We start from the raw sequence: 27,347 nt of genomic DNA on the forward strand, positions 1-27,347 counted from the left end.
AGCAGGTGGTTTACTCCCCATGAGAGAAAAGTTACACATACTGCCAATGGAGATAAAGAAACCCTCTATAATTGTCTAAAGTAGGACTAACCTCACAAAGTATGCTCAAATTACTAGAGTAAACAAAGGATTAAACAAGGGGTAAATAAAGTTTGGAAAACACTCAAGAGAAGAAATGAGGTCTTCATGTCATTCCCAAGCCAGGATAAGCACAGAGATTAAGCCAGACCCACAGTACTAGTAAATGCATCTCAAATTAGGCCTACCAGTGAGGCTGCAGTGGCTCAGTGGCAGAGCGTTCGCCCAAAAACCTGAAGGTTGATGGTCTGAGTCAAGCTCCAATGACGCCGTAGCTGTGGTAAGGGAGCTGTTGCCATGGAGACTTGTGTCAGTGCTCATTCAGTCCACGTTTGCGATCTTGAGAATGTGATTGCTCCTCTATGACGTATTCAATGCACACACAGTTAGCCCTGAACAAAGGCACATTTGAAACTGAGACGTGCACAGTTGTGGATTAGCTTGTTTTTGATGTTTGTATTTTCTATCTCTGCACATATCAGCCTTATTGATGTTTGTAGATCACAGAGGAGCGGTTCTGAACTTTCAAACCAAGTAAAACATCTGAAATAATTCAAACTAACTAATTAATGTAAATCTGGACTGGACTAAGCAGGAAATTAAAGATAACAGCTTGCCTAGTATTGCTTGTTTTATTTACTTACAAAAACATACTTTGGAAAACATTACTGTGAGCTGGGTAGATGTAACTTGACCAGCTTGTGTACTGAGATAGATCATTTTAAAGTCATACTGTGGAACATTCCTGGTAAAGCCATAGCATGGAGACAAGCAGATAGCACACTCTTCACCAGAACAAAATCCATATTGTACCTTTAACCAGGACAAAACAAGGCCTAAACCAGGACTAATTTGGATTCGTTTGGATTATTCTCGCAAGTCTGCCTCAGTCTAAACCAGGACTCAACCAAAACATGACTAAAAGAAACCAAAAGGAAATCAAACCAGAAGTAAAGTTTCTCATGAGTTGTATTGGAAAATATCACCTCCAGTTCCAGTAAAAACTTAAAAGTTTGTTGATACTCTGCACACGTCATTGCCTGGATGTTGTTTATGTGATGTGTGCAAATCCATCTCTGTGGAGCTCAGGCTAAACAGTGTGTGGATATTGTGTGTGCATGTGTGTGCGTGTGTGTGTGTGTGTGCGTGTGTGTGCGTGTGTGTTTGACATTGATGCGGTCACTTCTGTCTGCTCATACTGTGTGCACCTGATGTAAACAGCACATGTGCATAATCCTCTGCTTCTCTAACTCATGAAAAAAGCAGCATCTGATTAAAAGATATGTTTCAAAGTGAGCGAGTCCCAAACCTGGATCATTTTTAGTCAGTAAATCTGGAAAGAGTCAGTGGCACAGCTGTTCAGACTGATATTTCATGATAAAAAGATTGTAGATTTGATTCCCAGATCATGTAGGGCCTTTCTTTTTGGAGTTATATAGGGGCTAGTTAGTATAGGGGCTAAAAACTAAATTATGAAATGGCAGCTTTTCAGGTAAAACACAGATGTTGTTTCACCACCGTACCCACAGGTTAAATAAGGGTTATGTGAAAAAAATTGTTGCCAACCACTGTGTTAGTCAATAGTGGATGATTATGGCCTTGAATAACAGATTTCAATTTTGTATTTCATTGTAGCAGCGTGAAAACCCCAGAGGTCAGGCTTGGCGTCTATGTTTCATATCCTGCCTTGTATCTAGTTTGAAATGACAGAATTTTCCTGAAAGTTCATATGACCTGTTTGTTTCTTCCTTGCAGATGTATTTTGGTCATGGCCTTCGCTCTGTACCCTCCTCTTCAGCCTGCGGTCCAGATGAGCTCTCAGGAGGACAGCGAACAGCCTGAGGTTTCTGTAGAAATGGCTGAAGCAGCAGCCCTGCCCCTGTCGCCCTCGGACCTGGGTGTGCTGTCCCCCCCTCCAGACCTGTGCCCGTCGTGCGGACACAGCCATGCCCTGGAGGAGAACCACGAGTACTTGTACCAGGACGAAGTGGACGATGACCTGGTGTGCCACATCTGTCTGCAGCCTCTGATCCGCCCTCTGGACACACCCTGTGGACACACCTACTGCCAGGAGTGTCTGACCAGTTTTCTGTTGGAGAGCGACTTCTGCCCCGTGTGCCGTGCCTCCCTCATGTTACAGAGCTGCAGGAAGCCCAGTTTGCTGGTGCACAAACTGCTGGACAAGCTTACTGTGCACTGCCCGTTCACAGAGCACTGCACAGACACAGTGGCCCGTGGAGACCTGGAGGACCATATCAAGAACAGGTGAGCAGCTGCGATAAGATTTTTTTTTTTTAAAGGTCTTTATTACACAAAACTGACTCTTGGGAGCTTTAAGCCATGTTAGAATGTTGTTACCTCATCAAAAATATACCTGGTTGTGCTTTCTTTCATTCACACGTTGAGTAACCCTCTATTATTAGTCTGTTGACATCTCCAAAGCTCAAAATGCTATTTTCCACCTTGTGATGTCGTGAAGCGATACCTTTACCTACAGTAGAGCTTGGCATTTCCAGGTCTGAAATCATTCAAATGATTCTAGTGAATGTGTATAGAGTTTAAAACGCAGTGGAGTACTTCCTGTATTACCACATGACATCACAAGGTTGAACAGAGTGTTTTCTGTTTGGGAGAAGAACACAGCCTAAATCTGCAGGATTTGTGTGTTAAACATGTGCGAATGAAACAAAACAAAATGCTTTTGATGAGGAAACAACATTATAGTGTAGATCATAACTCCTTTTAACTCTCAAATACTGTTGATTACGGAACATGAAATGACCAGTTGTGTCTCAGATATGATACACATTCACGTTAGTTTACTAATGACAGCAGTTGTGCGGTTGATTTTGTTTACCTTTTTGTTCTTGTTTTCTTGCTTACATCACTAATTGTGGAGGCGTGTTTCGTAACAAACTGCAGCGGCATGCTTCGTTGCTTGTAAATCTATGAAACTACATGGACAAATAATTGGCCGTACAACACATTTCATCAATGGTAAACCTGTACACAGTTGACTTGAGTCAAATCAATCAGGAAGTGAGCATGGGCACACTTCCTGCTCCATCGACTCTGGCTCCAGATGCTTTCTATTGATGCTACTGCTGCTGCCAGGCTCATCATTGGTTTTAAGATGTCTCGTATTAAATGACCCTGGTGTTTTTATTTCAGTGTTAATCACACTGATATCACAGACAAAACTGTAGTGTGTAGTATAGTGTGTGTTTTGAAATCACTTGAACTCTGACTTAGCCATGTGGTCGTTATTAGTTTTTAAGTTTAAGATGAATCAGATTTTTTTTTTTTCCAGAAACTCTTAAGAATACATTCTGTTCCCCATCTTTTCTCCCTTGTGTCTTTGCTGCAGTCTTCACCCAGATCTTCTTATGCCTGAGCCTGTTGCTGTTTGTTTGTATATCATTAAAAGACACCACTTTCCCTCTTCTGTGTGGGCATATTCCATTAACACTCATTAACACTCCTCTATAACCCCAAAGGCCTCTCTGATAATTAGTGTTAGATAGGCCACACATGCTGACTCTTTCCTACGCACTGAACACTTCATAAAATGCTGTGTAAAAGTCTGAAAATCCATTCCTTTTCTTAGTGTTTTTTTCCACTTTAAATCTCTTCTTTTACTTTGGCCCTGCTCTGTCTGATGTGGAGAGAGTTATAATGAGGTGTGGAGCTACGAGACCCGCTCCACCAGGACTCAGCTGCTCTCTCGTAGTTAGAAGGTGTTATCAGCGGGGGTCAAAGGTCACGTCTGCGGGGATAAAACCAAACTATTGCAAAATGTAAGAAGAATATGGTGTTTGGTATCTATTTCTCCATCTACATTATGAGGAATCCAAAAGAAAACTTGGCTTGAATCAGTACGTTTCAAGGTTAGATGACAAACTGGCCGAGACAAACTATCTCAGGTTTGGCTGGAGCTTTGTAATTTAACCCTCAGCTACAACCATGACTTGAACATAATAAAACACATGATAATTAACAAGGACTTATTTTGTATACACATAATTTTGTAGAAAGTGAATGCATAGTGTGTAGTGGATGTAAAGCGATTCTACTAACATAAGTTAATTTTCTTTTTCATAATACAGTCAATACAGACAGAACAGGCATAGGGATTTCCCACTTGAAATTCAGACAAATGACTAGGTTTATTGTTCATTGTTTATCTGGATTTAGATGGTTAATGTTGTGGAATTCAAGGCGAAGCAATGAAACAGGCGACTCCACCTGAAAAGTTACACAATGTGGATTTAAAAAGAAGGCAAAAAGAGACGAAAAAGAGTGATATTGTCATGGTTCATGTTGGTTGTTTTTGCTTATTTTGGTGTATCTTTTTCCTTTAGTGTTGTGTGCCCTTTTAATTTGAATTTTTTTAGTCTTCTTGTAGTTTTGAGCTTTACTTCTTATCTTGATTGTTTGACCCGCACTGATGTGTTTTACCTGTGTTACCCTGTGTTCTCCTCTGCCCTTTGTTGGTCCACTGTGTTTGTTTTTGTCTGTGTCTTTTTCAGTGTCTTGTTCTGTCATAGCAGTTTAGTTTCTATTTTTGGATTTTTGGATTTATGGATATTTTGGATCTGTTTTGTTTGTTATTAAAGAACTTTGTTTCCTTGTGACAGATATGATCCCACTGTGTATTAAAAACCCTAGCTATCTGTCTGCTAACCTTTTTGTGCCTTTAAAAATACTGAAAATAACTGTGCTTTGACTTTTGTCTCTGGTCTGGATTTGAGTGAGATTTCATCAGATGACCATCTGGTGGGACCCATTTCCAAACTCATGTATTCCTTCATGACCTTTTTTGGCCTTTGCGTTGTGGAGTTGTCATTCTGGACACAGTCACCACAGCTCAGAACAACTCGTTCTGTACAATCCCAGTGGATCTGATATGTTTCTCCGACTGTCCTCTGAGGGCTCCATAACCCCTCCCTCCTCTGCTGTTTCAGACATGCACCTACATGCGTACATGCCATTGTTCTCTGCTTTGAATTCCTCAAGGTTTCATTTCACCTATTTTTTATGTTTGTGTCTGTTTTTTGCTTTGGGCACAGTCGCATTTTTTTCTTTGTCTTTTTCTAGCTTGTAAAAGTGCACTCTTTCTCCCTTTCTCCTTTTGTTCCTTCAGTTTGCATAACTATTTACCTACACACATCAAACAAGTGGACAAGGTGAACGGACATTAGGTACTCACAAGAAACCAAAATTTTGTATACATTTTAAGAATGTTGAAGTTATTTTTTATTGTTTGTGTGAGAAGTGTGTGGCGGTTTAGTTATTTTTGTTTTGTCTTTCTAGTATTGGAGGATTGTTTTTTTTTTTTCTATTCCAATTAAGGCACTGTACTCTTTTTCAAGCACTAAGCCTGCTGAGGCATTCATCAAAGTGTTCATATTTAGAAAAGCAATGATACTCACATAGCTTAGGGGATCACATTTAATTGTTATGTTTGGTGTAAGTCAAAAAATATCTAAAAAAAAAACGACTTCAAGTTTTACAACAAGGCCTATTTGGACATGAGAGTGAGGGATTGGCCAATGAGAGGCAAATGATCAAAATGGTGCTCTTGTTTGGGCCTGCGTTGACTTGTGATGATGGTTGGGGTGCTTAATGTGCGAGCATATGAAAAATCTCCCATGAGGCATCTGGCTGTTCTCTGTTCACAAACTGCATCCTGTCACAATCCAATTACATTTCCATTTCCCAGCCTGCCCTGTGGTCTTTCGTATGCGGCGTTCAAACAGGAGCGAGTGTGCCTGGCTGCATATATTAAACACACAGAGAGAAAGAAGTCTCAGCCCGTAACCATAGCGTTGTCCATGAAATATTCATTCAGACTTTTGGGTATTTACACCAGCTAAGTGTCTTTCTGCAGGCTATATGCACGAAGAAAATGAGAAGCCATGGGAAAACAGGTAAAAGGAAGGAGACAGGAAATTAAAGTCAAATATGGAAACTGGAGTATAGGGGGTGCTCATTGAGAAGTTGTGGGTCCAATTCCTGAAACGGATATTTTTTTAAGTGTGCTCATGGTGACTAGTACTCCTTATTGCCTATAAATAATAAATATAAGGGTTAGCAAGTCTATTAACGAATCTTTATGACTACCTATCCACTGCCCAGAAGGAGCACTGCTGGAAGCTGGAAGTTTTCAAATTTCTTTTTTATACAATGGATCATAATTAAAGGTGGTAAATACTGTATATTGAAAAATGTGTAATACAAACATTTTGGACAAATTACCAAATTGTATCAAGTATATGAACTTGCAGTGTATTTTTCAAACAGTAGTATTGATACTTTGCAGCTGATGGCATCAACATTCCCTGTGTGGAGTGTGACGCTAACTAAAAGCACTACTCTGTCTGAAGCTCTGTAATTCAAGTTAATTAATTTTGACTTTGTAGACTATCATAAAACCTTTTTTGTCTGTGTTTGCTAACATGTGCATTGTGTCACCATCATAGACTGTATATATGAGTGGATATAGCTAATGCGTTAGCCACCGTGTGCCAAAGAGGAAGTGCTCCGGGAGGCTCTTCCGGCTCCTGCTGACTCTGGCTCCCATTGACTTAAATTAGGATCTTGTGGCTCCTCTCTGCCGCAGTGAGCCTCGTCATTTTGGTCTTAAAATGTTCGTATTAACCTGCTTAACGTGATCCTGATTTTTATTTTTTTTTTCTATTTTGTCTATCAAAAAAATCCTATTCATAACATAGAGCCTGACTCCAGATTCGATCCTGTAAACGTTAGCATCACGAGCCTCATTTGAGTGGTGCTGAACACTATGGGTGACGTCACACTTGCTTAGTCCACTACTCTTATACAGTCTATGGTCACCATACTGCTGAACAGAGAGATAGAGATGCATGTAGAACACCCCCAGTATGATGTCACTGCAAAAGTATCAACAAAGTTATATTTCTGCACTTTTGTGGTTAAATTGACACATTTACACATATCGATTGCACAAATACTGTCACTGAGTACTAGGGCTAGTACTGTTAAGAAGTAGCCAGTACGATACATACCTCGATACATAGGCCACGATACAATACATATCTCGATATTGTGCACTTTCGGTTCGATACGATATATTTCAAATCGATTCGATACAGTTCATTAAAAAAATAAAGGCTAAATCATGGCTGTGATACCTAAAGTCTTTGTTAAACCACTTGTGCAAAGTTAATATGAAACACAAACATTTTAATCATCAAAACAGTGAATATGTCAAATGTGTTGCATAAACAAGTTTCTTTCCTCTAAACAAACAACAAAACTGTAGCGCTGCAATTTAGTAAAATATACCAAAAATACTCTTGGTGATATATCGATACAGCAGCCCACAATATCAATATTGTATCATTACATTAAACGATACGATATATTGATATTTCAATATTTTATACTGACCAGCACTGATAGAAATAGAAAGAATTTCATACCTTAATTGAATTACCCTATAGCACTACCTTGTCCCGTGGTCTTTGAATGTTGCAGGACTGTGTGTATTGGCAGTTGTGTGAAAATGCAACAAGATCAATTTGATACAGACCCACAGCCCTGACACAAGCTCTAATCACTGTACACGTTATATGCCCTTCATGCTAAGCCACTGCAGCGCAGCACAATCATGGCTTTTCTAACGATACCGTGTTGACGATGTATACAACAAAATGTATGGCAGAAAGGACTGGCTTGAGTTTCTAAGAATATTTTCAAATTTTTAATAATATTGGGACACATTCCCAATATTATGCATGAGAGCTTTCAGCATAGACTTCACTGACAGTTTGATTTTCTATTATGCAGAAATGTCTCCACTTAGAACTGCCAATCTTTAGTCAACCATCCTTCTCACATGAAGTAAAAATGACAAATCCAGTGCTCTAGCTCCTTTTGTATTTTGACGCTCCAATCAATGTTCCACAATAAAAAAAAAGCTCTCCGTAAATGTTAGTCCGTACTTAACCTTCATCATTAAAGCATTTCTCGGTGAGCACTAATCCAAACACACCCATTCAAATGAGCCATAGCTTAACCTTTAGCTCGGTGTAGTCTTTCTGACATTTAATAAATACATGATTGAACTATTCAGAGGAGCAGCGACAGGACAGGGGGCTGGGATTGATTTCTAATGTTGTTTTTTTGCACCTGTCTATCTCCTCTCCGCGTCACTCACAGTAATAAGCTGGAGCAGTTCGAGGAATATTGATTTGCTCCTGTGTTTTGGTCATGCTCTGCTCTTTTTCTTTTTTCTTTTTTTTTTTTTTTTCCTCACATACAAGCCGAGAGGGATGAGTCCACAGTTACTGGGGAGGGGTGAGGGGCTTGAAGGCAGAACCACCACCAACCTCTCCTCTAGTCATCCTTTCATCCCCCCAGTCTCTATCAATACGCTTGCGAAACTAAAAGAGCTGAAAGCAAAGGATACAGGCACATCTCTCTTATTAAATATGTGTGTGACGATGCATCAGCCAATCAGAGCAGCAGCAGGTACCTCCCCCGGCCCCTGGTTCCTGCCTTTGTTTGGTCTGCTCCATCACACCCCCCCCTCTCTCCACTCTGTGCTGCAGTATAAGGCAAGCGCTGCACTCTTTTCTCTGACACACACTCCGGAGCTCACACGCCGAAGAGGACAGGAGGACAGGCGCGCAGACATGTCCACACACCAGCGCAAATCCTCTTACAAGCTGCCCGTGCCCAGAGCAGATTAAACTGGGCTGCAACATCTCAAATTGCGTTCCAAATGTGCCACCTTTACACGGCTCTCGTCACCCTCTCATTACTCCTTCCAGCACTTTTGCCTGCTCCTCTTCCTCCTCCACGGGACTCTGCACCTCGCTTGGGTTTTCTCTTCTTCTCCTCCTCTTCCTCTTCCTACTGACGCTGATGCTCCCTCAAGCTCCCCTGTCTTCAACAACCTCTGGCAGTGGTCCCGTTCTCTGCAGCTGAGAGGACCGGGCAGGCAGCCTGAGGAGAGGAGGGGGAAAGAGGCTAACGAAAGGCAAGAAGTGTCCGGCCGGCTCCAGAAGTGCCGCAAAAGCTGATAGAGGGTGTTTAGCGTAGGGCTGTTAGAGATATAGCCAAGAGCGGGAGCGAGTGACAGCGTGTACGGAATAGGACAGGGTCAGCACGGCCAGGTTGGGAGAATTGGAGGCGGAGGGGGAGGAGGAGGGGGAGGAGGGTCGGAGAGAGAGATCCGGACACTGAAAAAAAAAGACAATTTAGAAGAAAAGCTAAACCGGGAGAAAATTTCAAAGTGGCCATGAAGGCTCTCTTGCTGCTGGTCCTGCCTTGGCTCAGCCCGGCAAACTACACAGACAATTTGGGCAACCTGCATATCCTGTATTCAGAACTGTGAGTACAACATTGAATCATCATCGCCATAACAACAACCATCCCTCCATCCAAGTCTTGTTCTCATCCCCCGTGTTGCGTCCAAGTTAGTTTGTGATGTCGTAATGGGAGCAAGCTGTACCAGAGCCCATGCAGGACAGTTGCAGCACTGCACCATCTCCCCATTGCCCCCCATGTGTGTGGAATAGAGTCTGTTACTAGCGTTATCGATTGTGGAGAAGCGTTTGTCAAAGTCATGGGCTTTTAAATACAGTGTAGTTGGCCAGAGCACTAGATGGTTGTAACCACATTGTGTTTGTTTATATGAACTGACTTTGGCTCTGCATTAAATATTCAGAGTCAGTTACTCCACTCTGCTCTTAAGGGCTGGATTTGTATGGTACATAGTAAAACAGGTGATAATAAAGCATGGAAAATAGGCAAAATTGGATTTCTTTGTTAGATGTGTAGTGGCGCTGTTGTCAGTGGTTGCTATGAGAGACTAGTTGTTTTTTTTTTTATTCATTCAAGAAAAGCTGTCCATAAATTGCCAAAGTAAGTGCTTCTTTAAGAAATGAAAATGATGTAAAAATGACCCAACTTCATCAGCTACAACATAAATACATTTGAGATTATCCCAAGTTCTTTTTTCTTTCTTTTGTTTTTGCATACAGGACAAAATATGTTCCAAATCCAATCATCATTGCAAAAAAAAAAAAAAAAATCCCATACAAGTGACTATAGCTGCTGTATTCCCTGCTGGTATGTGCTTGGCTGATCTAGGTAGCTTTGCGGAGCTCCTACTGGTCCTTTTGTCTGGTTGATGGTGTCCGTTACGATGTTACAAAACCAGAGAGCTCAAGGAGAAGCCAGAGCTCAGTGCTTGGAAACCTGTGTTAGTACTTCTGTTTTCAGTTTCACAGAATTTTATTATCCATGAATTCACAGAACAATGAACCAGCTCGCAAACCCCTTTAATTCACTGTGTACTCTTTCTGCTGGCTCTTGTACAAGGGAAGATGAGGTTGAAAAGGAGACAAGCGGAGGACATAGGAGACAGGAGCTAGGAGACAGGAGGCTACAAGGTCACTTCTGATGCCTGGTGTCCATCTGGCCATACATACAGCTGCCAAAGTGGTGCCAAAGGTCCAGTATATGGGTCAGTGTATTGAAAGCCCGTGCGTAAACAATATGGTCAGATCTGAATGCGTTTGCAACTGAGATTTATGGGCACTGAGTTTGTGTTGATGATGACATGACACAGAGAGAAAGCAGGGCAGACACAATGTTTCTCAGCCTGGCCACAGAGCACAGACACCCCATTTGTCTTTATCCATACTGTTGACAGCTCAGCCTCCAGATGACCATTCTGTGTGCTCTCTTCCTCGGTTTGTCCCATCTCCTTTGGCTTGTCTGGTAGCTTTCAATTTAGCCAATTGTTGTGTAGAGTTTAGACATGGGTTAGGTCTGTCCCATGCAAACAGACTGTGTGTTAGAGATATCATCCTCTGTTGGCATGAGGCACAAAGGTGATGGTGAGTATTGTCGTACGACTGTAGAGGGACTGTGGGACTGTAGTGGAATACTACATAGAGTACCACAAACATCGACTATGAATGCAGTAAATGCTGTATTTATATGTAAGATGGATTCCATCTGTTAGACATTCTTTCTAATATCAAATTACAGTCTAATTTGAAAACACAACTCGGGGTAACTAATCTAAGAACAATGGCAAACAGGAAATTGGTTGAGCCTCAATTCATCATACTGTAATGGAGAAGAAATCTTCTTGCATTTACTGAGTCTTGCATAAGAGCTGCCCGTAGCTAGCGAAGCCTAATTGGCTGCAATGTTATTTTCCCACTGAGTAATGGCTCACTTGCACAGAATGCTCTATTTTCCTCCTGATCTGCATGCAGCTCAAACAGAAGGCACCTCAGTGTTACTGTATCGATCATTACTTCAACAGTCACCTCAGAAAACTTTATAGGAAAAGGTATCTCCAACATTGTAGCAGCCTTACTGTTGAGACTGCAGTTATTAAAGGCTGCGGCCGAGCTAAATTGTGCATGTAAAGTCCTGACAGATGTAAATGGACTTTGCCTTTAGTCCCTCCCCCAGCCCACATGGCCTGCCCCTGATAAGAGCGGCGCTCTGCTGGAGCGTGTTAATGATCCTGTGTGGAGGGGTGAGTCCCAGCCTCCTTGTCTTAAACTGCATGATTAGCCTCTCTCCGTCCTCTCAGGGCTCATCTCAGAGGTGTTTGATCAGACAGAGGCTGCACGCTCCCAGGGCACCACAAGTCTTGAGCATGGACGCACCCTAACAGGATTATCTCCCAGCCACCACTGACTCACTCTCAATCCCAATAATATTTCATTTGTTTATGTCCGATCCACATGGAGTCCAGTGTAGCTCTGTTTTAGCCTCCAGGACACTTGAAGAGAAGGGGAGGCGGCGCTGATGGCACTTTTGCTCAGATTAAATATTAATCCCTGTTCTGCTCTTGTGTTTATCTTAGTGTATTTTAAGGCAGGGCACAGAGGACAGGCTCATAAAACACCAGGCTACTTCCCAAACACTCTAAAAACAGATAACATTTAATCATCTTAATTATTTCCTTGCGTGGGATTTCAAGTGTGAATCACATTAAGCAGATCCATCATGGGAGCAGTTATATGCATGATAGAGCCTGTTCACAAATGTGTGTACTGCTTACTCAGTCAAACGAGAGCGGAAACACAGGCCAAGGGCAAAGCAGACGGAAGAGCTACAGCATGTACTGTATGAAGAGGGTTTGTTGTGTTCAATCTTTTAATGTTATTTAAGACAGTTGCTCAAAATGCCTATGGGTACACATCAAGTAAAATTTTTCTTATGATCTGTGTGCGTATTCTGCTTGAGATGCTTCTTTTACATACTGTATGCTGAAAAGATTGTAATTACTTTGAAAAGGACGCACCAAAACAAACTGTGGATGTATAATTGAAATGCTGACAGAAGTGTGCTCAATAATATATGAGTACACATGAACAAACATTAGGGTGAAGAGTTTGATGGAGGTAACGACGCAGAACACAGAGAAAAATCTTGCATGACTTATCTTGACACAAGTGAAATGCAGCCAGTTTGAGATTCACTTAAACAACATTAAAAAAAAAAAAAAAACAATAATCAAGAAAGTTGCATATATATTTGACATTTTCAAGCAGAGCTGATGAATTATTTATGCATAAATTCAGCCCAGTTGTTTGATAGCTTTTGAAAGAAACTACAGGCAAGGTGGCCAGAGAAATCAGGAATTAAAACCAGGTACTTTCATATCCCTATCATGTGTGAAAATAGGGAGTTAACCTCTGTCTTACGGAGTGTGCGTCTGTGCATCAGTTCAGGCTGTCTGACACGTTTGACTGAGAATCTTCTTGTTCTGTTTGGAGTTAATATAAAGCAGCAGCAGTAGTATGAGAGAAGAGAGTGGGCAGAGTGGAGCTGACAGCACACAGTCCTGCACTGGGAGCTAATCTCTCACGTGAGTGCAGCCTGCTGACTGCCAGCTCTGTGGGCCAGTGCATCGCCACACACAGACACTGTAAAAAATGAACGCAGGCTGGATTAAAACATGAGTATTAATCTGAGTTTCAGTATTTTACTTTAGATTTAATTGCCAACACTCAAAATAATAGTAATAATAATTTTAATCTGAATATTTTATGTTGAAATCACACATTTTTTAGTTTTAGTTTGAATCCCAACAAAACACACTGATGGTAGAACAGTCATATTCACTGACTCATGGATTGGCGGTCCAATCCTAGATCCCAATTTATTTATTTATTTATTCATCTATTTATTTATTTAATAGGGACAGTGCATATTAATGAACATCTACAACACTGTAGTGTAAATATACCAGATTATAGCAAGAGTGCTAATTTCCATCTGTAGTCCTTAGGCAGGTAACACCACAAACTTAACAGAAAAAACAAAAACAAGTCCTACAGATCAATACTGCTGTTGTGTCCTTGGGCAAGACACTTAACCCAGCTGCCTGCTAGTGTCTGTGTGAGTGGTTCTTGATGTAAAGCACTTTGAGTAGACTGAAGGTAAATACACAGTAGCATACACATACACATACACATACACATACACATACACATACACATACACATACACATGACCATACCATTTTACTCATTTATATCGACATTTGAATGGTTTTAATTGTTTTATTACATTTTGACTATTAACTGTAACAATCTATTCAACTTCATTTGAAAAGAGAAAATATTGTAAGATTAAGAGTTTGAAATGTAAAGAAGTTATTCAGTTTTGCAGTGAAAGCAGGACACGGCCAACAGCTACACTGCCCGTGAATGAGAGATATAGGCTAAAAGGCAGGAGCGAGCGGCGATGTGGGACAGAGGCCTGGTGGGACTCTCTGTGATCACGTCCTGGAGCGCACAGGGGATTATAGTGGAAAACACACTCACACAGTCATTTACTGCAGCGCTGGACACAGGCCATGTGCACATATGAATGGTGCATTTGCGAGACAGGATTTTAGAATCACAGAGGACACTATGGGTCACTGATAAAATCTACCTGCTATAACCGTTTCATTAAGATATAATTCTATTCAATTTGACAATTCATAGAGAATATTTTTAGCACATTTTAAAATGAACAAGCTGACAAGAAAATGGTTATCAATATAAACATCTAAAAACACTCCAATTCCAATCAAAGTACACATGATTACAAAGTATTCATTGCATATTGTGCATGCATATATAGTAGTTTATGGTTTCCAATTAAATATTTAAAAATAAGTTTAAACTGTTTATTTATATTCCAGCAACAATAATTATGCTGTAGTTACCAAGCCACATCTCAAAATCAACATATTAAGCTCTCCAATCACACCTCCCCCATATCCATAAACATCACAGACCGACAGCATGATGTCATCTCCAACTCCGCACCTCTAAATCAGGCCAATAATGCTCCCCGTGTGGTTGCCATGTGTTGACAGAAACAGCGTGAGATCCCTCCTATAGACTGAAAGCAGACACCAGCTCCAGAGTGCAGTGGCATAGAGGTCCTCGCCACCTCATCATGGGGTCAGGCCACAACCAATCATTGGCTGTATTGATTGTTTGAAAAGCATGAGTCAGTTAGGCCTGACTGGCGCTAGTACTCGCAGAGATACATTAGACCTGCCCAACCGGCTGGGCCACTACTCACAAAGGAAAGTCCTGACACAAAACTCCCTGCGGTTTATGGCTTACTCTCTCACTTTTGGTTTCTGCATAGATCACCGGCTCAAGGAGCACAAGTACACACCCAGTCGGAAAGCAGTGCCGCTAACTAGCTTACTTGACAGGTTAGACTACTACTGAGACTATATTGACTAAAATCTAATTCTAACAGAATTGTGATTATGATTTTTTCTTTTCTTTTTTTTTTTCCTGTTTGGATACAGGCTGCAAATATGACATAAGAGGCCATATAACTGTTACCTGGCAACTATGATAACAGAGGCCAAAGGTCATCTAACCTGCACAATAGTTATGATTAGAGTAATACAAATACATGACAAAATGACGTGACGCAATTCTGTGACGGGCATGGGCATTAACCCTCTATGTGGGGGGACATGAGCATTACCCCTCTGTGTGGCGGGCATGGGCATTACCCCTCTGAGCATGAGGCAGATGGGATTAGCCCTCACAGCAGGCGAATCCAATCACCACACTGCACATCCTCTGATTAACACTCCTCTAGTTCATCATTAACAGGATTACTCCGTCTATCCCTGCCTCTCTCTTTATGTATCTATCTATCACACGGCGTGTTTTAGCACCATCACACTGCCCGTTATGTGCCTGGCATGAGGCCACACTGTGTGAGAAAACAGTAATTGATATACTGATCTAATCAAGTGAAAATGTTCAATTCATTCAAACTTATATCTCTATCAATCCAGTGCATAACGACGCTGCAGTTGTACTTTGGGTTTGTGTGCTTGGTTATAACTCTTTTTGTTCGCCTCAAGCTTTAAGGGATGGTCTGCTCAGTCCGAGGCCTCTTCATGAATCAGGCAAAGACTTGAGCCAGAGGGAAACATTTAAAGATTTACAAATGCTTTCTTTTCTCAAAGGTTATGTTTATGTCAGCTTTTGATGTGTGCTTTAGTATTGATATATCTATCAGTAGTAATAGTATAGTCCCACTTACTTTCTTAGGTGCTGTTTTGGACCATGTTTCTTGGCTTAAGTACACATTATTTTCTGAGAATATATCATTGGGGCGCTCTCTGTATCCCTGCATCATAACTGAAACAATCAGGTGCTCTTCAGAGATTTCGAGTGGGAAGATAAACTCACTAATCCTCAAATCTCTTCTTAGAGACAAATTCTTTTCTATTGTGGTCATTAGAAAAGCTAACTTGTAAAAATATGACTAATTCACATTTGTTCAAATCAGTTTAGCTCACAGTGGATGGCAGCGCAGCACTTTGAGTGCATTCTTGGGTAATTGTCATATTCTAAGAATAACCTGGCTCCTAACACTATACGTGTGATAGAATCACACATACTGTACACACACACATACATCCACATGTCCTATTGAGTGTGAGCAGCCTGCAGGGGAGCTCCTGGCTCTGTGCAAAAAGCTCTGTCTTTGCCTTTACGTTTGTCATCCTACAGAATGTGTCAGTGTCGTCTCATGGGACGAACAACTGAGAAGAAAAAGTACGTCCTGTATTTGGATCTCTAAAGCAGTGGGCTCTTCACTATTCAAAGTAAGTCTGCAGGTCACTAAAAGGTCAGGCCGCTGTAGCCACATATGTAAATAAACAATGTGTCTGCTGCCTTTACATGTGCTGCATTATTTAAACCTCTGCAGCACCTTTTGGGGTCTGGCCAAAACAGTGGCACAGGTCAGAATACTCATTTCTCATTCTCATTGTTAACATGATTACTTAAAATACATAAGATTTTACTTAAAAAATCTTGTCTATTTTTTTCTAGTTCTCTAGTTTAGTAGTTTGAGAGATGTTTATATAGCTATGCATATAGATTGGCTCATTAAAAATACAATTGTGCACAGGCAGATATAAAATAAGGGGCACCTATTATTTTTTAGGTTCCACGTGGCTAACCTCCCTCTGGTCCTCTGTCCCATGCCAGCCCAGGACATGCCAGCCCAGGACAGGGAGGGAGTGAGTAGTGAGTATTTGGGTGAGGTAGGATAATCCACTCACCCTCAAAGAGGATTTTAGAATCTCCCTGAGTCTGATGAGGTGTGATCTGATGGTGGTTTCACGTCAAAAGAATACTACTGTATTTAGTGTGGCCGCCAGGAACAATCTCCTCACAACAACAGAGGTAACTCTTTATATCAGAAGAGGAACTAACTGACCAGAGCAAAGAGAGACTGTTGGATAATGAGTTCTTTCAGTATCTTTAGACTCATCTTAACTTGACTGACCAGACTAAATCACTAAGAAGTTCCCATTTTCTCTTCAGTCCTGCACTGAAAGCTGCTAGGGTCAGGGTTGATAAAATACAGACTTAAACTACAGGACTCGTCATGTATACACAGTAAAAGTACACAATTAACTGACAAAATTAAGGGAAGGTTTCTCTTTAGCACATGTTGTCATATGGGAGAAAAAGGTGCTAAAATCTTACCATATAAGACATTTTTTGGAAGAAGAAAACAAAATCAATTTAAAGAATGAGAATGATGAAAAAATATGAATGAGGTGTCAAATTAACAAAATTAAGCCAAAAAGTAGCAATAACTTCTGTTATTTGTAAGCTGCTGAGTTGGAGACAATATGGATAACAGATTTCACAGTACCCAGAATGACATTAGTAAAATTGGATAGTCCCAGACCAAAACAGTATCTGCACACAAGCTTGGACGAAAGAGAAAATGTGAGTTTGTATGCTTAAATATTTGTGCTTTTCCATATTTGTGGCCCCTCTGCTTGTTGTACACACTTAATTGCTTCTCTCTCTTTGGCTCCAGTGGTTCTTAAGACCACCCCAGACTCAGACAAGAGCTTTCTGTCAGGCCTCCTCCCTGCCTCCCACTCCATACTCCCCATGCACCTCTCACTTCAAAAGTCACATTAAAACCAGTATATTATGGTAACAGTATGCTTTATAGGCGGCCACAACTTTTTTAATTACTAGCAGACAAAGCTTTTGAGAGAGCAGGGGTGTAACAATAGCTCTGCCTCTTCCTCTTCTCGAGGCGTTTGATGTTCAGATGCTTATCAAAATTTGCTCCTTACTCCCCATGGTGCCGCTTTGAAACATCGCTATCTTTGTTTTTGCTGCAAGATGTTTTTCACCATTTTGAAGGCTCCCTTATAGTCTGTGCAGAATCTTTTTAAGAGTAGTGTGCATTCATAAAAGATTTGCAAAGATTTGGGTGGTCGTACTGGAAGATTTATGTCAAATGAATGGAGGTGTATTCAATATTATTTTCCCATCTGAACTAACTCAGTGACGGTGGTTTGCCATTTTCCACTAGCAGGAATGTAGAAGCTGAAGTGGTTCCATAAAGTCAACTTGAAGTGGTCCTACACTTTGAACTGGTCTCAGGGTGGGCAGAAAATTTAAAATGTTAAAAGGTGCACTATGCAACTTTTTGGTTGGGGGTCCATCACCTGCTTGTTTCTATGGTGTGACAGCTCTACCTTACATTTATTCCATTACAGGTGCTTAAAAACACCTACAAAAACAAGCAATCTGACTGTGAGCGGGATCGCCTCACCAAAGATCTGACCTGTAACTTGGTCTGGTTTGGTCTCCATGAAGATATAAAGGTTTAATACTATACTGAGGAACATTCCAGACAAAGAAATAACACTGTATGTCCATGGAGAAAAGCATTTGATGGAAGAAAAAAAAAAAAAAAGTTACGCAGTGCACCTTTAAATTAGGTTTGAAACAGTTGGTCAAAACTTATGTCTCATTTTTTGTCGTAATAGCCTCCTAAATATTCACCATAATGAGTTTATAAGTGCTTTTTTACAGCTTTTAGAGGCCATAGCAGAGTTTATTGGTGGTGCGAACAACAACTAGCATGCTAACAGTGCTAGTTCCTGATTCACAAAAGATAAAAATGCTTTACAATTCTTTGCTGAGAGTATGGTTTCATTTTGACCATAGAGCTGCTTTTACAAAACAGAATGTACTTTATTACATGAAAGAAACTGCCCATTTAAAGGTGTTGTGTTTTACCGTCTTAAAAACATGAAAGAATAGATATTTTGACAGTTTAATACCATATTCTTATCTTTGCCAGTGTGTGAGAAAACAAAGAGTGGATACAAACTCCACCTGCATATGGCTGGAGTGCTGAATAATGTTATTTATTGGAAGAGTGCTTAGAGGGAAGAAATGGGAGCGAATAATTCAAGCATGACATATACGATATATTCACTTACTTGGAAATGCTTTAAAATAGAAAGTGAAAGTAAGCAGCCAACACGCACTCATGCATGCAGGGTCATGTTAAGGTAAAACAAGACACTTTAGGAGCAAGGATGTGACAGTTAAGTCTAGCACTTTTGCAGTGTAGGTTTGTGAAGCTGGTATGGAAACAAAAAAAGTCATGTAACTGGCTTTTTGCTTTGCGTAATACTTACCGTATCAAATTTTCAACCCTGCCACAGTTGGATATTTGATTCCACTTCCAACAATGTTTGAGTTATACTTGTGTTAACATCCTACACTGTACCATCACATTAATGGAGTTTATAAAGTTGGTTAATAAAAATGACATTTAAAAACTTGTTAAAATTAATGTGTGAATTAATAAAAATGCATGTAGTGTATTGGATTAGAGTACACTTACTAAAAGTAGTCAGAACTGATTAAAAAAGGTTGTAGTAAACAGTTAATCATTTTGTATTGCAGACACTTAGACTCTAAAAGTTTTAAGTTTTGTCTACTAGTTTTGTTTTGTTGAAAAAGATTAAATCTATTAATTACAAACTACTTAAACTTTTAGGGTATGCACTGCTTAAAGACAGACAGTTTGTTAACTCAAAAACAGCAGTTTTTGTACTCAAAATTTTCGATGTAATCAGTTTCATCAATTTTTTTGAGTAGTTTTAACTTGTCGGGTTTTATAGTGCAGCTTTTCTTTTTGTATTTTTCATTAGCTATCATGTATTTCTCCTTCTTTTGTAATACATGCATGTTTGCTGAAAATAGCCACTGTAAACTATATAAAGATGTGTTTGTTAATGTTTATCAATGCGTGTATGGTATGTCTGCCTTGATATGATTTAAACTCTCTTAAGGGCCATAGATGCTGAGACCCTGAAATAGGCATGCTAAGAATACAGTTTTGCAGTACATTGTTCTGATCCTGGAGTTACATGCTTCGGCCTAACACAAACTGCTGCTGTTGACATGTGCTTCACCTGCACAGCTGCAAACATAAAAACATCCCATAGACACTCTACACTGCCTCCATAAAAACATTATTGAGCAATAACTTCAGAGCGGCCATTTCAGGACAATGACAAACCGAGCAGGCTAGGTTACTGTGGCTGTCAGGAAATGCTCCGGTTTTGTCAGACCCCTTACAGCTATAGACCTGTATAATAAAACCACCCACTGAGATGCGCCCAAGGGGTAAAGTCATGATTTCTTCCACTGGAATTTACAAATAGAATAAACCACGCTGATGTTTTTGACAGCAGTACCGCCTAACGTCATACATTGTCAGTCACCCAGAAAATTCTCATGATTCAGAATTCAGACACATCTGATGACTAATTCTACCTCCTCTCAGTTTCGGTTTCCCACAATAGCATACTCAAGAATTTTATTACATGTTTATTTTAACTTTTCCACGTAACTTGTACTATGTAACTTTTTGGTTCAGCTCTTTTCAATAAGTAACTGCTCTACCATGAATGTTCCACAGTATGTCATTAAACAGCTCAACTTCTCATTTATTCAATTACAGATGGTTTTATAGCTCAAAAATACCTAGAAAAACAGGCATTCTGATTGTGAGCAGGTTGAGTCTCGACAGATCTGACCTGTAACTTGGTTTGGTTTGGTCTCCATGAAGATAGAAATGTTTAAAGCCATAATGTGAATCCAGACAAAGCAATAACATCTCCAACACGGGCCCATCACAAGAAAAGCTGCTCAAAATTTTTGTATGTATTTTTGACTAATATTCCTTAAAAGCGTACACATGTCAGCTTGCGTTGTGCTTAGTCCTTTGCATTGGTAACGATGTTGCCCTTTCCCATTGCTCCTGATTGAAATACTGCATTCTGCCTCTTCACTTAGTTAAGTGCTATGTTGCTGCATGGACATGCTTCATCGCGTTCCATTTGCCCACTGAATGAACGGCACACATACAGTATCGGTGAGCCCAACATTCAGCGGTGTTATGTTACAAATTGCACACCAGATCGATTGAGACATCACTTCTTTATACAGCACTGGGTTTGACTGGTGGATACAAGTGAGATGTAGAGCCCACTTCAAGTTGAAATGATTTTAGCTCAGAAATAGAGCGGACAACCCACTCAGACAGCTGTGTTATTGAGACAAAAAGCCTCTTCTGGTGATGGGGTGCCCAAAGAGATGTTGGTTTTTCTGCCTCCCAAATATATTCAGGCATGTCCAGGTCAATTCATTTGTACTGTAATAGTATGATTGAATGATACTTGTGAACTTTCTTTTGTTTAACCTACGCAAATGTCCCATACAGAGAAGACGCCCTGCTCAAACTGGATCAGGCTACTGTAGTGATTTTACTGTCTTAAAAACTTGAAGAACTGACAATGACATAATCGCGTTTCACAACTTACAGCAGTGTTTTTCCATTGCTGTTATGCAAACAACGACTAGCATGCTAACAATGCACCCGCCAGAGGTGGGACCAAGTCGCTTTGCAAGTCTCAAGTATGTCTCAAGTCTCTGACCTCAAGTCTGAGTCAAGTCCCACGTCAAATACAGGCAAGTCCAAGTCGAGTCTCGAGTCACTGGCCCATAAGTCCAAGACAAGTCCAAGTCGTCTGCTTTGAGCTTCAAGTCATTTCAAGCCTTTTAACTAAAGTACCTGATTTTTGCAATTTATATGACCTTTAAACTAAATTGTACTTAAAAAGTCATAGTATATATATATATATATATATATATATATATATATATATATATATATATATATATATATATATATATATATATATATATGAGTATTTATAATTGTTGTAGAAATGCTCATTTTTCCTTTTTAAATGTCTTGATAAGATCTTAGTGCAAATCATTACGGTCAGAACAGAAAGAATTCAGGTTTAAAAGTGCTAAATAACACTTATTTTGTCGTGTAGTCTGTACTGAAATGGAAGGATCATGTTTTATGTAGTCCTGCTTTTACTGTATATTACTGTAGTACATTTGAGGATACCACATCACAGTACTTCAGTTACACCCAAAGTAACAAATAGAGAAGTGAGAGGGACATGTTTCATACATGCATTTGTCCCTTTAAAATTAAGCACCACATTTATCAGCTGTAAAGAGAAAAGTGTTTTCTAAAAACATACTGTATATATTTTTAGGAGATGCATCAAGTTTTCTCAAATCACAAGCCTCAAGTTAGAGTCAAGTCCTAAGTCACTGACCTTCAAGTCCAAGTCGAGTCCTAAGTCTTAATCCATTTTATCAATTCAAGTCTCAAGTCCTAAAGATAGTGACCCAAGTCTGACTCGAGTCCAAGTCACGACTTGCATGTCCCCACCTCTGGCACCTGCCTTACTTCCTGGTTCATGGACGATATTGGATAATTAGATGCAGACAAAACAGTCTCATTTTGACCCCAAGATCAGCTTTTATAATTGTGAGCGAAACATTTTAAACTCTACCACATGGAAACATTAGGTACAGTCCCTAATGCAGATTTGTGAGAGTCTGGTTGGCATCCAGCTAATTCAAAGCCAGTTAATGTTTGTGCAGAGGGCTCCTTAGGGAGACAGGCCTGAAAAATGTCTATGGCATATTCAGCTGGGGGTGGAAAATTCTCCAACAATGCAACGTCCTATCTCCAACGTGCACACAAGCCTTCCTGATCACCAGCGTAAAACCTTTAAATGTTGTGTAACTTCAAATGTGAGACAATGACGCAGTGTTCAAGTCTTTGTGGTATTGTCCTCGCAGACAGATAGAAGACATCTGGAGCTGGGAAGTTTGATTTGTTTGGGAGAAAAACAGCATTCAAACAGTGTGCAGTTGTCATCTAACGACATGTCAGTAACTTGCGTCGACTTTCTCATAAATGCGTTTCTCCCCTTTGTATTCAATCAGCTGTCACGGATGCTAACAGTGAGTGCCGCGGTGAAGCCCTGCGTTGGGTCTGATTACAGATCCTGTCACAGAGAGCACAGCCCGAGCGCAGGGACGACTGAGCAGAGGAGATACAAAGTCAGGATGAATGCAGACTCTACAAAGATGGGGACAAGACTGAAATAATCATCTCAATGTTTAGTTTCTCTGCTCAATTGTCGGTACTGTAAAAAGTGCATTGAGTTACACACGTCTCTGTGAAGGAGCAGTTTTTATTGTGATCTGCTGAAGAAGTGCCAAGTTAGACTCACTGAATTAGATCAATACTGTAGTTTCATCTATAAAATGCAAATTATTACATTGCATTCCATTCCAGACAGCAAGAAATAACAACATAAAGTGAAAGACTTGTGTTTTGTTTCAGTGGTGGAGGGTCTAAGAGTGATTTATGGTTTTAAAAAGCTGGAAGGCAATAGCAACACTGATTAGTTAAAACATCAATTCTCTAAAAATGTCATAGAGAACTTGCTTCACATTCAAATATCAGCACATTTTATTACTACGGGAAATAATTTATTAGCAGAAAATCATAGGCTGCCGAAGAGTAACTTATCAGTGTACAATTTTTGCCAGTACTGTAAGGCAAAATGGAGTCAAAATAATAAAGTTTTGTACTCAGACGCTTTTGAAGCTTGTCCGCTTTTAAGTCTGTGGATCCTGAAGGTGGAGCCGAACTGTCAGGGGCATCGTTCAAAGAAACTGAGACTGAAATTATAACTGTCAACCAAACATTTTATGACAGCTTAATGGGGGTTTATCTTTATTTAGCCTGATGAAACTAGGATTTACTTTTGCCTTTGTAGATACACTCAAACAATAAAATGTTCGTGTCAATGAACAAAGTAATTCAAGCACAATATTTAAGAGACCAGGCTCACAGCAAGAAGATCCTGCTATTCATGAGCACTGTTACCATTGAAATCAACTCAAAACAAAATAATACATGTTTTTAATAAAGTAAAAAGTGCTCAAAATGGCTAGCCAGGCTGATGCCACATAATGCCTCCACTCAATTTCACTTCTCTCCAGTGACTAGGTCAGGAATTGGAATACACTAGATCAGCGAAGAGCCATACATTCTGTGTTGGCAATGTTTCCCGAGATCGAGGATTTAAAGCCGGAACAAAGAAAATGTTTGGTGAATTTTGTCAAGGGGGAAGACGTTATTGTCCTTCTTCCTCTGGAATTTGGGAAAAGCTTAATATACCAGTTAGCCCCGTTAGCGGCGCATTACATACTTCACAACGAAATAGCAGCGATTGGTTAAATAAAAAAAGTACCCACCTGCCATTGAGTGAACGAATCCTAATGCTGCGAGGTCAAACAGTTTCCATGAAATGAACTCGGCTGATGAATCAGGCTAGACTGTATAAAGAAGTGGAAGAAGGTAATGTGACGTTACCCATGGTGTTCAGCTCCAGTCAAATGAAGCTCATGAGGCTAGCAGTTATAGGGGCAAATTTGGAGCCAAATTCTATGTTAGGAAAAGGAATTTATTTTACTAACAAAATAGTGATAAAAAAAAAAAAGCACCATGATCATGTAGAGTGGATTAATACGAACATTTTAAGTGACGAGGCTCATCTGGCATCATTGGAGCTGAAAACACGTCCATGACCACTTCCTATTTGAAACATGGCAAGATGCTGATGATGGGATGATGTTTGCATGTTTCTTTCACCTTTCCACGGACAGTTCATTACCACTATTCCAGAGTAATTTCAAATTCAAATATCAATACCTCATTCTATAATATAAAATTTCCCCATTCCTCTGTTTTTGTTGCAGATGTAAAGGAGCTTCTCACTATGGCCTCTCGGCAGACAGAAAGCGGCGCTCTCAGGAGGGAGAATGCACAGACAGCACATCAGAGCTCACCATTGCCACACTGCCCAACGATGGCCCTGCAGCAGCCGTGGCTCTGCTGTCCGACGAACCGGGACTGGTTAACCCGGCCTTTGACCCCAGCATGGAGGACAACAGCCAATCAGGGAGCACCACCAGCCTGGCCGCGCGCTCCAGCTCCAAGAAGAGTGAGTGTGAGTGACTGGTGTCTGCGTGTCGTGGTGTGGTCAGTCCTGTGCTGTGACGTTTGTCTGATCATATTGTAAGTGTGTGAAAGCTTGTCATTAAAATGTGTATTATTTAGTGTGCAGTAATGATTAGTCTGAACTTCAGCCAATCCAGACCAGATATGCTCTAATAATTTATATATGAAATAGAAAGTGATATCATTTTTGAAACAGAAAAATTGCTTAAAAGGTGCACTATGTTACAAAAAAAATATGAAAACAGTGATAGCTCTAAATTCATTCTATACTGGGGGCACATTTTTGTACACTTTCCAAAGTCACCATGACGTGTCACCATGACGATGTTGTCTGCACTGAAATTAATCATGGGATATGTAGTTCCCGGTGTTTATATGCTGTTGCTACTATAAAACAATGTATTTACACAAAGGAACTTGTAATTTGATATATTGTGACAGTCCATGATATTACTGTGAGACTTTTGACGATACGTTATCACGATATTTCGGTTATTGTTACATCCCTGGTAATAAAGGATTCCCTCATAACACATTTGGCCCTTCTGAAGACATGCCTCCTCCCTGTGAACTGTGCTAGGATCTATGGAACAATAGAACAATACAGCAGATTCAGACTCCACACACAAGCACTTCAACTAGTTTGGAAAATAAATAATTGCTTTAATTATTGTAGAACACTGTTTATAATGGTGATTGTATTTTAGAGGCTAATTAAGGTTGTTATTATAATAGGTGATACTCTCTTTAAATCAATTTTTTTTATTTTATTTTTTTTTATTTTGCCATGCCCATGAACATGCTGACAAAATGAAAACTGTACTGCAACTTAACATAAGAAAAACAGAGTGAAATCAATAAAGAGCAGAGAGCTTGCTGGTCACACACACTGGAGTCAAACTCAGTTCCGCGCTCTGAGACATAGTTACACCAACATAGCATTGGTACAACCCCGGTCGACGGATACAGTCATTGTTGCCTCTAATGATCCTTGATAGAAATCCTTTCAGCCAATTAGCTGCTCTGCCTTGTTTTTTTCCACCAATCTATAAAGGCTCTCTTTGTGTGAAGCTGAGGGGAAAAAGCAAAGGAAAGTCACCGAGAGGGCAGCACATTATGCAGTCAAGGAGAAGCGGAAGGAGAGGCAGGTTAAATATAGCCCTTGTGTAAGTGTGTATTAATGTCCAGTGACGCGCTAGGCTGCTCCCTCAATTTCACTATTTCTCACCTGTGAAACTAATGGGCAGCAATGAGCACCCCCAAAACAGACCACCGAGTCTCCTGATATCCAATCCCTGTCCAAACAACCAGAATGCATGTCGGCACTTCATTGCATTATACTTTCTAGTGCTTGAACGCGTCTACCTGAGACTAAACATGTCACGAAACGAAGCAATGCAAATGTACTGGTCTGTGTCTAGGGAGGTGCAGGGTGCGTGATTTATATGGCTATGATTCTTCTTATGCTTGCTACAACTGCTTATGGAGCTAGCAAAAAGTAAATAAAACGCAGAAAGAATTTTGCAAGTGAAATGTACAATTACAGAAACATCATGGGGCAGAAAATGCAGTCAGTCTTTTATAAACTGAATGATTATTGGGATTGTAAAGATCTAACATACTTTCTATTGATGTATTCTTTCTCCCATACTATACTACAGTGGAAAGATCAGGCAGTGCGTCTTTAAATAGCCTATGGTAGCACAGTACAGTAGTAGAGAGAACACCAAATGACGTTGCTGCAGCCCTTTACATCTATTTACAGAGCTTCACAACCACGTTCTCCACAACCAGCGCTGCTTCTGCTGAACAAGCTGTCAGGAGCAGGAGCGGCCGGACCTCTCAAAGAATAATGTTGCTGTCAGAAAGCTTCACAGAGGGACTAAATGAGGGAGGGGGGTGCTGCAAAGGAGTGTGCCCCAGAGCAGTGCAGTGAGCTGGACATGCCTCTGCTCCTCTGCTGCCTCCTGGAGCTCTTGGCCCCAGGCTAAGAAAAGACTCCGCAAAATCTCAGTGGAGGCATGCAGATGTTTTTTGAAGTGGAATCCACCATGTGTTACATCACATGCATTTATGTAATGCCACTCTCTTTGCACAAGTCTGTTTATTAATTTAAAGGACACTAGTTGCAACTACGTCATGACGTACTTTGAAACTAAAAGTAGGCCTCTGTCTGTAGTTCATATTGTGATGACTCACCAAGACTAGCAGCTTGCAGCTCTGAAATAGATTCACTGAATTGTGATTGTATATGCAACGTTTGTTTGTTTGTGTAACTGAAAATGAAACCAATAAGGAATGTGGAGGTAATCCTGACTAAGCCAAGCAACACAATCACAAACCAAAAGTGGCATTGAAGGATGGGTCAAATGCAGAAGACAAATTTCCCTATGAGGACAAGTGTACTCTAATATTGCACTGGTATGGTACACCAAATAATTTTGTGTTGTGTAGCCTTA

General features: G+C 40.3%; 1 protein-coding gene across 1 annotated transcript in view; it reads left to right on the plus strand.

The window, feature by feature from the left end:
• Window positions 1-27,347, plus strand: part of lnx1 (ligand of numb-protein X 1) — a 50,934-nt gene that overhangs the window by 10,491 nt on the left and 13,096 nt on the right. The window contains 2 exon segments of the mRNA XM_020918759.2: window positions 1,834-2,343; window positions 24,627-24,871. Coding sequence (XP_020774418.2) covers window positions 1,847-2,343; window positions 24,627-24,871 — 742 coding nt within the window. The 5' untranslated portion in view covers window positions 1,834-1,846.

Source organism: Boleophthalmus pectinirostris, unplaced genomic scaffold (genome assembly GCF_026225935.1).
Source record: "Boleophthalmus pectinirostris isolate CB_2022bp ecotype Guang Dong unplaced genomic scaffold, ASM2622593v1 HiC_scaffold_7, whole genome shotgun sequence".
NCBI lineage: Eukaryota > Metazoa > Chordata > Actinopteri > Gobiiformes > Gobiidae > Boleophthalmus > Boleophthalmus pectinirostris.